The sequence below is a fragment of the Macrosteles quadrilineatus genome, unplaced genomic scaffold, assembly GCF_028750875.1.
Source record: "Macrosteles quadrilineatus isolate MER2022 unplaced genomic scaffold, UCM_ALF_1.0 Scaffold_7__1_contigs__length_78375512, whole genome shotgun sequence".
Classification (NCBI taxonomy): domain Eukaryota; kingdom Metazoa; phylum Arthropoda; class Insecta; order Hemiptera; family Cicadellidae; genus Macrosteles; species Macrosteles quadrilineatus.
Window position 1 is genome coordinate 22,140,665 of NW_026542600.1, and position 12,883 is coordinate 22,153,547.

The 12,883-nt window shown below is 34.7% G+C and overlaps 1 protein-coding gene across 2 annotated transcripts in view; it reads right to left on the bottom strand.

Moving 5' to 3' along the window:
- Positions 1 to 12,883, bottom strand: part of LOC128997778 (cytokine receptor-like) — a 58,844-nt gene that overhangs the window by 26,769 nt on the left and 19,192 nt on the right. For both annotated transcript variants that reach the window (XM_054423463.1, XM_054423462.1), the window contains exons 5-13: positions 11,920 to 12,095; positions 10,722 to 10,879; positions 9,429 to 9,600; positions 6,922 to 7,084; positions 6,393 to 6,547; positions 5,255 to 5,403; positions 3,499 to 3,652; positions 2,681 to 2,836; positions 1,173 to 1,331 (exon numbers count right to left, since the gene is read on the bottom strand). In XM_054423463.1, coding sequence (XP_054279438.1) covers positions 1,173 to 1,331; positions 2,681 to 2,836; positions 3,499 to 3,652; positions 5,255 to 5,403; positions 6,393 to 6,547; positions 6,922 to 7,084; positions 9,429 to 9,600; positions 10,722 to 10,879; positions 11,920 to 12,095 — 1,442 coding nt within the window. The remainder of the gene's footprint in view (positions 1 to 1,172; positions 1,332 to 2,680; positions 2,837 to 3,498; positions 3,653 to 5,254; positions 5,404 to 6,392; positions 6,548 to 6,921; positions 7,085 to 9,428; positions 9,601 to 10,721; positions 10,880 to 11,919; positions 12,096 to 12,883) is intronic.

Below are 12,883 nucleotides of genomic sequence, written 5' to 3' on the forward strand. Positions count from 1 at the left end.
GTTGTAAATAATGCTAAAACTATGTATCTTTCTACAAAAATTACAAAAAATCATATTCGTGAACCTATTATTACAATATAGTCAACACAATAACATAGCTAGAGAAGACACTCTCAAATTCCCCATCTCTAGAACTGTTCTTTATATGAAAGATTTTTTTATGCTGGTATGAAACTTTGCAACCACCTTACCTCTCAAATCAAATTGGCTGAAGAAATTTATATTAAATGAGTATTTGAGTTGCTATGTCTCTATTCAGTTTTTTTTCTTTTTTCTTTTTTTTTCTACGCCAGTGGCATTTCACAAGAGAAGTTACGATAGATTAAATGTTTAGTGGATGTGCCGGGGATTGAACCCGTCCCTCCCGCACCGAAGTCCGAGACGCTAACCACTACGCTAGCAACACAACCATTAGTTAGTTAGTAGTAGTAGTTAGTAGTTATTAGTTGAGGAATTGTTTTTAGTTTCCAATAATACCATGTCCAATTTGAAATGTTTTACCTTTTGGTATTTTTTTTAAAGAAACTATTTAAATCTAAGATACGAAAATGATGTCTAATAAATTTATTTATGAAATATCACAATTAATTATCTAAAATTTTCCTAACAAATGACTATTATTTCATATTAATATTATTCATATTATTCTTAACTATTATTTCATTTCAATAATCTCGAATGCAACTAAAGAATCAATATTATAGTAGACTCTCGCTCATCCGGACTAATGTGGCAGACGTCCGGTCCAAATTACGATAAATCTGCACTATCGACAGTCGAGTAAATACAGTAGCCTTCTGTATATAGCCGTTTTTTCAATTTTGTTCCAGGCCCACAGTATTGATGCAATTCCACCGGTAATAGTTTTTATAGCCGTGTTATCTGAGTTTTTGATTAACCAAGGTAGTCTCGGACCCGTTTAGCTTGGATAATAGGACTTCTACTGTACTGTGCGGTTAAAAAAAATCACGATTGCCGATCCGGACTAGCGGGAGTCCGGACAAGGCCGATCTGGTTGAGCGAGAGTCTACTGTATTTTATACGAGTGATGCTAGGCAACCATTTTGATGAATTCATTTATGACACATTTCAAGAACTTTAAGTGCAATTAGAGAACATGCTTAGTTATTGATGGGTTTTGCTAACAATGACACAACAGCAATACAACTTACCAGCTTCCAATGTTGTGTTGTACTGGCGGTCGCTCCACTGACCAATACTGTGCTTGGTGATCACAGCTACCATGACCATGTAGGTGGTATAGGGTGTTAGATCTGTCACATTCCCTCGAATTGCAAGTCCCTCTGCTATGGTGGTGTTCTTGGCTTCAACTGGAATCACGAGTCTCGGATAAGAATCAAGAGTTTTATTGCCATTGACCTTTATAGATAATTAGTAATATACAAGAGTTAAGGCCGATACTGGTACTCAACAGCAATGGAGGAAAGTTAAAATAGAAATTTGCATGAAAGAACAATGCATATTTGCTTTCCTAACACACTAAACATCGTGCATTTCCAACTTAAGAAGTAGACAATTCAATGTCAAGACAAACGGCAAGCATCTTACTGACATAAAATTATTGTACTGGTTCTAGTGTGCACGAGTTATAGTGTCCATAGACACACATACAGATACAGTGTGTTAAGTCCCGGAACAGCTTAATATTGTTTTAGCCAACATAGATACGGTGGTACAGTTTTGTATCTAGATATTTATCATAAAAACCTACCTTTTTAAGCAATTGTCAATTTTCCTCTCCTCCAGGGGGATGGCCCACAAGGAGTTAGAAGAAAATCTTTAATGTAAGCATAGGTTGATATGCACATCAAATTTAAGATTCAAAATGGCAGATTCAATGCATTTTTTAACGTCTGTTTGTTCAATGTCTGTTTGAGTTCCAATTTGCAGAATTGTATTTTACTAGTAAAGACCTTTAGTTTGATGTGCATATAAAGCTATGCTAACATTAAGATTTTCTTAAAAAATATATAAATAAAAATATTTATACGTTATTCCTTTGGGTTAATTTAGCAGGAAATAATTTTATTTCATCCTTGCAAGTTACGCCATTTTTCCTAAATCAATTTGAGACACCTTACGCAGGACACCCTGTATATATAATTTAGAAAGAACCCAGTTTTGGTCCTCTGGGCTTATAAAAACAAATAATTATTGTACAGGGTGTCTACCAATAATTTCAGTGACTTAAGGGGAGGGGGGGGGGCACAATCTTTGATAATACTTTTCAGTGATTTGAACATGAGATAGTCAGACATACAATATTTTGTGCCGTAACGATTTTGACACGATTGCCTGCTCCCAAAATATGTTCTCTCTCATTGATTCTGCACTATGACTTTAATCATTGCCTGCAGCAAGGTGCAAAACAAAAGGCAGGTTTGAGAAACTATATTTTAATTAGGCAGATTTTTTGTGTGACTTTCGGGATCTTAAAAAGAAAATAAGTTACTTTTCAGTGACTCCTGTGGCCAGTCCCTGTTGTAAAGAGTCTAGTGGGCTTAGTGTTATTGGTAAATTAAATCTTTAAATTTAAGTTTAAGTAGTTTAAAATTAGCACAATTTTGAATTTTTTAGACTACAAACATAGAGATTTGCTATTTGATATTCATTACACAAATAATGTACCAAAATATCTTATTCAAAACATGATACAAACCTTTGCACTTTGTGTTGTGGGGTGAAACAATCGGACAGTAATATATCTGGAAACCTGTGACCACTCCAATACGATCCGAGCACTCCAGTTTCCAACCAACCTCAATGAAAGTAGGGCCAACTCGGTTAATCCATATGGTTTTCATTTTGCCAAGGACTGTAACAAATATGACTATATTGAAGTATGAAAATTAAAATACCTGTTTGTAAATTTAAGAACTTGAGAACAATTCTGGAATATCAATTGAACTTTGTAAATATTACAAATTATATAAATATATTACCATGGAAATGGGGATGGAAAGAGATTAGTGTGTAAAATGGAGAGAGATGTCTTCTTTTGTACCGTTGTTACTGTCTAAGACCAGCTGTTTATCAAATATCCTAATAAAGGACAGCAGGGTTCAGTTTCTAACCACCAATTTGTAACTTTTCTCAGGATCAAATTGTTAGGGGAGCATGATAACAACTCAGCTACCCAGATATCGAATGAGAGACAAATCTGGGGGGGGGGGGGTGAGGATGTGTTCATTGCTGGAGACAACAACGGAGAAAACATAGACAAACATGACCCATATCGGTCAACATTTACATATTTTTACTTGCAACAATCAAATATGAAAACTTGACAAAAATGTGTTATGTTTATATATTTGTATGAAATTTGGTACCGTATGGAATAAATATAAATTTTCAGGTATTTCACAATGTTGCATTCTTTAGGTTGTATTATAAATATTATTATCTTGTTGATATTGGGCTTCCTAGTCAAGCAAAAATGGGTAGTAAAGGACCTTGATGTGGTACTGGTGTACTTACTCCTGTTGTGGATGACTGTACAGGATGCCCAGACCATTCCACTACTCTCAGTCTCAGTGTTGGCGGAGATGGCGAACTGATAGATCTTCTCATCAGGGACTGTGATGTTCTTGATGGTAACATCCTTGGATACCCACGTCCAATTCAGAGTACCCTACGAGTCAAGCGGATATATTAGAAACTGATCATGTAAGTATTGGAGATCTGCAGGATAGCAGATGGGAAACTACTTTGACCTATACTCCGTTCAAACAGCCGTGGCACCTGAAGGATTAGGACACCCCATGGAAACCCTTGGGGCCTCCTAATCCCTCAGGTGCCACGGCTGTTTGAACGGAGTATAGAACTTTTGGGATGGGAAAATACAGCATAATGTGATACAGTAATTGTATCCTGCATTTGTAAACAAATTGTAATAAGTGTGCTTTCAAGGTTGTTTTAGAGCAATTTACACATTAAAGTATTAAAAAGTATCTGATAAATATTAAAGATAAAAATAAAAAAATATATAAACTTAAACATGCATATTAATATTCCAATAATCTTTTTCTTCATGTTTTGGTAATCTTGGACCTCATGGTAACAGAATTTTACAAAATATTAAATTTAAACACACAACTAGTGATGGTCGGATCCGGATATCGGACAACCAGATCCGCCGGATCCAAGCTGGAACCGGCACCAGATCGGATCCAAAAAATTCTGGATCTTGGGTTGGATTCGGTTTTGATGGATCCGATTTTTTCCTGATTTTTTTGCTAACATAAAGCTGTCTGTATCCATGTACGCTCATCCGGACTAAAGTGGCGGACGTCCGGTCCGGATTACGAAAAATCCGGACTATCGAGAGTCGAGCAAATACACAGTACTGTATATAGCCGTTTTTTTTTCAATTTAGTTCCAGGTCCAGAGTAATGGATAGCCGGGCATATGCACTTCAACCGGTAATAATTTTTACCACCAAATTTAGTTCCAGGTCCACGGTAATGATAGCTGGGCATATGCACTTCCACCGGTAATAATGTTTTCCAAACCGGTAATAATAACCGGTAGTAATGTTTACACCGGTAATAATTTTTACCACCGTGTTATCCAGTTAATTTCAAGTCTCTAGCTCATCGGGAACTTCGTTTAAAATTGATATCAAAATTTGTAGGAAAGCGAGCTAATAAAAACAAGCCCATGGGGCGTAGCCCAAGGGAAATAAATTAAATGATATAATATTGCATTGTCATCCATTTGTGAGCTACGTTTCAAGTTTCAGGTCTCTAGCTAATCGGGAAGTATCCAAATTTGCAAGAAAGCGAGTTATTAAGAACAAGCCCATGGGGCATAGCTCAAGGGAAATATGAAAATTAAATGATATAATATTGCACTGTCTTCCATTTGAGAGCTATGTTACAAGTTTCAAGTCTCTACCTCATCGGACAGTTAGTATAAAATTGATTGCAAAATTTGTACCGGACAAGAAAGCGAGCTAATAAAAACGTTTTAAAATAGGAATTCTTCTGGGAACATTTCCCTGGCTTGCTGCCGCACTTGTCCTGGCGTTCTGTTTTAGTTTTAACTCATGAAATTTTAAACTTCAGGTTCCTTTTTGACATTCCACACCACTTATTTAGACTCGTAATATATTTTCTCTTACATTACAGACAAATACAAATCTTAGAATATTAACAAAATAAACTAACGTCAATAATACAGTATATAAAATAATTAGAATGAAAGGGTTAATTTAATTATAACAACAACTTACAGTGCATTGGTAAGGCCTGTCCTTTTTGTTGTCGCACCAGAAGATGGTATAGTTTGAGATCGGCTGCGTGGTGATAGGTGGCTTCCAAGACAGCTCGTAAATATGATGATCGAATGCGATTTTAGTGAACGATAACGGCTCTGCTAAACCTATTCAATCACATATCATTGAATTGAGGATGAAAAATAAGTAACATGACGATGTAAACCAAATTTTCACATCGAAAACCTTGGAATTTCCATGAAACCTATCCCCTAAATTAAGCCTAAAGTGTTTAAGTCATAATCATAGAAACTGTAATACGGCTTCAATTTTATATGTGAGGTGAACATGAAAACAAGAGGTAAGATTTAATTACCGGTATGCGGGTTTTATGGAGGGACGGCCGTAGGTAATGAATTTTAGCTTGCTTGCTCAAATATGTGTCGGATCGATAGTTTGGTTTAAATACGATTAAGATCTAAATCACTCAGATTTTTATGGTTTTGAATTAATCTTTTTTGAATTTGGATGCTTATAACGGTAACACAAATCTCTTTCTTATTTTGGACTTAACAAGATTTAATGTTATGTTTATTTTCATGATTTTTTATTGCTGATCATATACATTTTAAATGGATATAATTAGGGTACTGTCTAGTAAATGGCTAAGAATAGTCTCTGATGAAGCGAGATGTTTTCATAGCCTTGGGATGGCTGTCTAACACAAAATATGTAAAATAATACTATTTGGTTATTTTTTTCCTTGCACTGTAATGTTTGTGCAAACGATGTAAAAAAATTATATTGGATAAATATTTGGTTAAAGAAACATTTAACAGCACTTACTGGGGAATGATTAGTAAAAAGGACCAAATCAGAAAACAGGTGACAAGGAAAATGTCAAGACGTTGAGGTAAGGAAAAATGTATACGTTAACGTTTTAACGGGTATCAAATAATAAAAAAGGAAAAATGAACAAATAAAAAAACAAGTCCATAGGCCATAAACATTATCAATGGACTTAATGGTTTTTGTTCAAAATACACTGTTACAAAAACCATAAAAGAACAAAAAAAACCTTGAGTATAAACCGTCAGTACAGTAAGTAAGGGGTATTGGCATGCTGAATGTTGGAATAGGACAAGTCCAAACTAACTTTTACTGAGTTGTGATGGTGATGGTACAAAGACTTCAGAATAGTCTTCCGATTCTCCTTCGATATTAGTAGAAATGATCCTGAAGCGGTAACTGTTCATACTGAGTCCTCTGAACTTGGCATAGGCTGATGTTGTCTCGTTCGCATCCAAATTCCTAAAACACAATATTCATGTTTTCATATTTCCGTTTTAACGATATTGAAATAAAAAATGTGGAAAATCCATATTAGACACAAAAACAATACGGTACATAAATTCAAATATGATGAATTTACCTAAAGCAGGTGAACTACTAATCTTCATTTTTATAAAAATAATTAAGCTACAGAAATATAATATTATTACAAAGGGTTACTGATTTTAGAATGTATAATAAAATAATAGTACATGCTATTCTGATTGTATATTTTAAGTAATAAAGGTTTCAGGAAATTTTGCATCTTCAACTTAAAAGGTAAATACAGGAAGATCAAACTTCAACAGGTACCAAATAAATAGCCAGAATTTGACCCGAGTGACAACACTAACCGTGGTACGCCGTCTTCTTCAACAGTGACTTTATACTTGAAATGATCACCATTGTAGAGATATTCGGGGATGTTTTGCCAGTAGACATACACATCTCTGCTAGTGGGGCTGACTGTTGTTACCTCAAAACTCCCAATATCTGTTTTAGGAGCAGCTCCAGGAACTGAAAATGACCATCATATTAGAGTGGCTTAAAAACAGAACCGTAAAATAACAGTGTTCCGGTTCAGAGGACCCAAAAAGTATTGTTTATGCAATAAATCCATATCCAGAGTACATTAACACAGACAGGCATTCATTTTCGTGCCTCATTCGAGTGCGATTTTCGGTAAACTCTTAAGAGTGTTTTGTAGAAAATTTAATTCCTGACCATGAAAGTTCTTTCAAAGCTTTGCTAGCTCTTACCGTTTTCGACCTACAACCATTTGAAAAAACCGTGTTTTTCTTAAAAAAAGGGGGTGAAAAATTCAAATTTTGAACTGCCATAACTTTTGATAGGAATGACATAGAGATCTCTAGTTTGCGCCATTCTTTTTCTTTTTTCATGCCCTCAAATTTTATATGTCAAAAGGTGTACCTTGCAATTAAAAAATTGTAAGTTAAGAGTTGGGGGAGAAAGGGGGTGAATGGGAACTTCACATTAAATTCACAATAATTGTGGCCCCTACGTCAATAGAATATGATTCCCCCAAACTGCATATTTCTATCTATTGCAGTTTTTACATAAAAAAAAGCAAGTTTAAAAAAACACCGTGTATAGATCAGTCCATTCTAACCCCTGATACCCAACACTATTTCAGATATTTCACCATTCAATGATATTATCAATCAAGGTCTAGTTTCTTTCAATCCTGGAAATACTAACAATAACAATAAACAATAAAAAGTCCCAAGCGACCTATGCCTCATTACTATAAGTCTGTGTTTGTTTGTTCCCACATGTTTTAGATTATGGGAACAAAAAATAAAAAATAAAAAAATAGTATAATTGTATGATCATATAACCATATAGAAAAAAATCTTAAACTAGTGTCTAAAACAAGTTATAGAGTATTCTAAAATAAACAATCGTCTCCATTCATAAAATACAGATATCTTATCTCTGTGCAGGCATTCAAGGATGTAGCAGTAGCTAATAATATGAGTTCATGAGGTCAATGTTCTGCTGATAAGACACTACTGTATCAAAATATTGCTTCCTTTCCCTTCTAAGGCTTACTGATAAAATGCCCCTACTCTACTATTGTAGTCCCTGTTAGCAAACACAATTGAACCTTTACTTTCACAATATAGTACTGATAACTGTTGCAAGGTCTTTCTATGAGGGCAAAGTTGTATTTGATGTTTTGCATTGCTATTTATTGTAAAGCTATACAGAAGACTATTGAAATTGGTGGGCCAAGCAAATAAATTTGAATTATCAAGAGTTTGATTTATCAGGAGAAAAATAAACCATAAGAATTACAGAGAGTTCTACTGTACAACTTCTGACTTGACTCCACCACTTTCTACTGCTGCGATCACTTCTTTTTTTCCGCAATAGAAACGGATTTGTATTTATGCTTGGGTTCCATGATAAAACAACAAATAATTTAGCTTCAGCCATGGTTCCGCACAACAAAAGGCTTCAACGAACAAAAAAGTTGAAAGTTTTGATTTATTGAGTGTTTAAATTACCAAGAGTGGACTGTATATGCTAATTTGACGCCATCGCAGGTGACGATAATGTTATTCCCTTAATCTCGGGAGAGGTTTCAATCCTAGGGGACGGGTGCCGCTCGAGTTAATTTGAAAAGTAAAATTCATAACAAAACTACATGCATGAACACAGCTCTATTTTATTACTGCGTTAAGGACGGGAAAAGAAGTCTCTAGACTCCTAGGTAAAAAAATCAATCTATATTGACATTTAGGGCAGTTAATCAAACTATTTTTTCTGGAGCAAAGGCAGTTAATCTAGGGTTGCTTAGGAGAGAATCTAACTGTATCAGGGTGTCCACAAAAAATTTGTCATTAATTTCCATGACTTTCCATGACTATCCATGACCATTTACCATTGATTTCCATGACTCACGAACTTTACACGCAAATTATAATATAACATACACACACAAATAATACTGCCTGGACATGTTATTTTGCAGAAAATACTGAAATATGTAATATTTCAATGAGATAACAATGGAGAACAATAGGTACAACAATGTACTAAAAGAAACCGAAAACTCATAAAATAATACAACTGTAATAAATTGAATTGTCGAAAATTTGTGAAAAATCCTGAAAAATGCTACAACAGTCCGGGTTACGGCTGACTAGAGCATTGAATGGTCCCCTCAAATCCATCCATAATTGGAAATTTCCATGACTTTCCATGACTTCTTGCCTATTTCCCTGACTTTCAATGACCAACATTTTTTTCCATGACTTTCCATGACTATCCCTGACTTTCCAGAATGTGGACACCCTGTGTATTATTCTAGAATATAAATATACTGAGTACATACTTGTTGGCTTTGTCTTGATGGTCAGGGTGGCTGGTTGTGACCACATATCTTCCCCTAGGGCCAAGGGAGAACGCATGAACACTCTCAGGTCATATATACTGTTGGCATACTTAAGCCCTGTGATGTTGACCTGGTGAGTTGCATTCTTTATGTTATAAGTCATGTTCACCACCTGTAAAACAAAATACACTGTTTACAAACCGGCTTAATAGCTCTTGACAAAGTTGTCAAACTATAAGCGTTAACTGTAAGCATCTCAATTTCAATGTTCTTACATTTTTTTTTTTTTTTTGTTGCTAGGTACTACTCAAGATTTTATCAACATTTATTTTAAATTAAAAAAGCACAATTTTCTAAACTCAGAGACTCGACAATGTTACTTTGATTACAAATAAAAAATTATATATTGATCTTTTCAAATGGTGCGTTGAACAGAACTAATTTTTCACCGGTTAAACTCATAAATTCTTTTTGAAATAATTGTGTGAATGATTTTCCAAGTGCATACAGGTGTAAAATACAACCATCAATATTATTGACTAGCCGAATCGGGTCCTTTTCCTAATGTTCTGGTTGAGGTCTAATGTAGCATACTTTTTCCCAAATGAATGATGTTCTTTAAGGGGGGTTGGCCCGGCCCGCCTATCTATATCATGTTAATTTCGTCAACTAAAGGTACATTTTTCTAAAAAAGTTTTAGAGTTAGAGATCTAACTTTGATGTTACTAAAAAGAGTGTATGCAAATGAGTAATTACAACAGGTCCTTTTTAAAAATATTAATGGGGTGATTTTTAAATTTGTTTTTAAAACAGCTGTTTTATTGATTTTAAAAATAATTTACGAAGTTTATTAAATATTTTTAACTGTAGCCCATATATATCAGAATATTATTAATGGAAAAGTGCAGAAAGACATGCTTAAAAATGATAAAAAAATTATTATCTTTTTTAGTTTGGGATATAAAAAATTTGAAATAAATAAATATAAAATTAAAGTAACATCAAGGTTGGATCCCTAACTCTAATTATTAACATCGGATGGATAGGCGGGCCACCCTTAAACCCCCTTAAAATATTGGTTGATTTTAGTTCCTCCAGAATGTTAACATAGTTTTATGTAATTGCTTATTTAGATAGAAAATCTGTTAATTGACTAGTGTCTTAAAACCATCATTAGATTGTTAAACTTACAAAAAGGCAACAAAGAGTTTTGCAAACTACAGTTATCATTGACAATAAGTGAAAATGTTGAGGTGATAGTGATACATCTATTAATATATTGTATATACTGACCGTCCAGTGATCTCTGGGATCCCACTCTGATTGGTATTCAACCTTCTGTTCAACTCCTGGAGGAAAGTTCTGCATAGGGAAGACCACAGACCATTGTATCAACACACTGCTGGAAGTCTTCTCTAGCATAGTCAGGTTAGCTGCCTTAGCAGGGATCACTGCAATACAATCACACAGTTAGGGTAATGGATACCAATGTGAAATCAAGTAGCCTACTTAAAACAAATCTACAGATGTATCTGCTACATACTATGAACACTTTGGGGTTCTTTGCATTGATTTGAAAGCAACATATCTAATCAAACAGGATGCCTAAACAGGTCCCCGAAATAAAAAATTGACTTTTCTGTCAAATTTTGCTGAGAAGAATAATCAAGAGTAGGTAATTCCTTTGGTGATTCTCAAGGCAAAATTCTGATCATCCCTCGCGGCAATATAGACATCATAATCGTCTCCCGCGATAGCAACAAAAGGTTAATCATCTCCCGCGGTTGTGTAAACATCATTATCGTCTCCCACGTTTGTGTAGACATCGTAAATGTCTCCTGCGATTGCAGCAAAATGTTAATCATCCTTCCCGGTCGAGTAGACATCATCATTAACGGCTCCCGGGGTCATGAAAATGTCACTGTGTTGTCATGCCCGATCACAGTTTATTTTCAATCTCCTGCGGTCATGGATACGTTTTCATCACCATCTGTGATCGGGGCAAAATCCTGAATACCTCCTGTGATCATGGAAACATAATCATTGTTATCTGCGATCGGGGCAAAATCCTGAATATCTCCTGCAGTTGTGTAGACATCATCGTCATTATACGATCATGGCAAAATCCTGAATATCTCCTGCTATTTTGTAGACATCATCATCGTTTCCCGCTGTCACGGAAACATTATCACAGTCTTCCGCGATCGCGGCAAAACCCTGGACATCTCTTGCGGTCGTGTCATCACTAACGTCTACCGCGATAACAGAAATGTTATCGACGTCATTCATGTATGCACTAAAAGCGTTAATATATCAACTGCACATTCTACCCAAACTATTTAAGGAGAAATCCCATACATTTGATAGCCAGCCCAAAATTAAGTATGATTCCCCGTTTTCCCGGCTGGCAGACACCCTGCAGTGTAGTAAGATACCACCAAAATTGTCCAACGTAACAACATACTTGATTGCTCGAATGTTAATTACATACCATAGGCATAATGATGAAACCTAGTTCTCTGAGTCTTGACTCCGAACCTATTTTCTCCAGTCATTAAAAAAGAATAATATTCATAAGGCTGTCTGTATGGTGTTGAAGTTGTTTGGTCATAAAAGCAGTAGTTCTTCCCATTAACATCCGTCTCATCTGGACATGGAAACTTTAACCTGAAATAAAATGCAATTCTTTAATACATTATTTATGAGTAAATCATGGTCATAATTCCTTTATTCAAGAGATAACATGACCTAAGTGAATGGTGTCATACAGTTAAATATTAACTAATAAATTAATCTAAAATAAACTACTTTATTTCTTTTTTGACAGGTTAAGAACAAAATTTTTTATCTTTTGAAATTTAGCACTGTCCCAGAGTGAGTGTTCTACAAGTTCATCAAAACCATTTAAAAATGTGAAAACTATAAACTAAAACCATTTTGACTACTTTTTTCAACTAAAATATTTACCACAAGTTTACTTCTCCCTACAATAGATTTTGTTAAGGATAAATCACTTTTTAATCTAAATTAGTGTAAAATAGGCGGTTAGAACTGATTTATAAGGGCTTAACTCAGTTTTTATACTAATCAAACGGAACAGACTTTTGACTATATTCAGATAGTCGGTTTATCAGCAAAAGAGCAGGAAGTCTAACCGAGGAAAAGTATTTAACTCTGGATAACAGAGATATTGGTGGAAAGTTTTTGATTAAAGAAATGTTATTACATTTGTAATCTACAAACACATATAAGATTAATTTAAAAGGCTTTAAACATTGTTCGACGTGAGTTCTGAACTTTTTACAGATTATTTTATCAGAATCTTATTTGAAGAAAAACTGAAAAATACTCTAATACCAAGCTGCTTAGGGATTTAGAAATTTCTGACATTACGTACAGTCACTTATTCCCTTTACAGTCACTGATGAATGAAAGTTAGCAAGTATCAGCCGCGG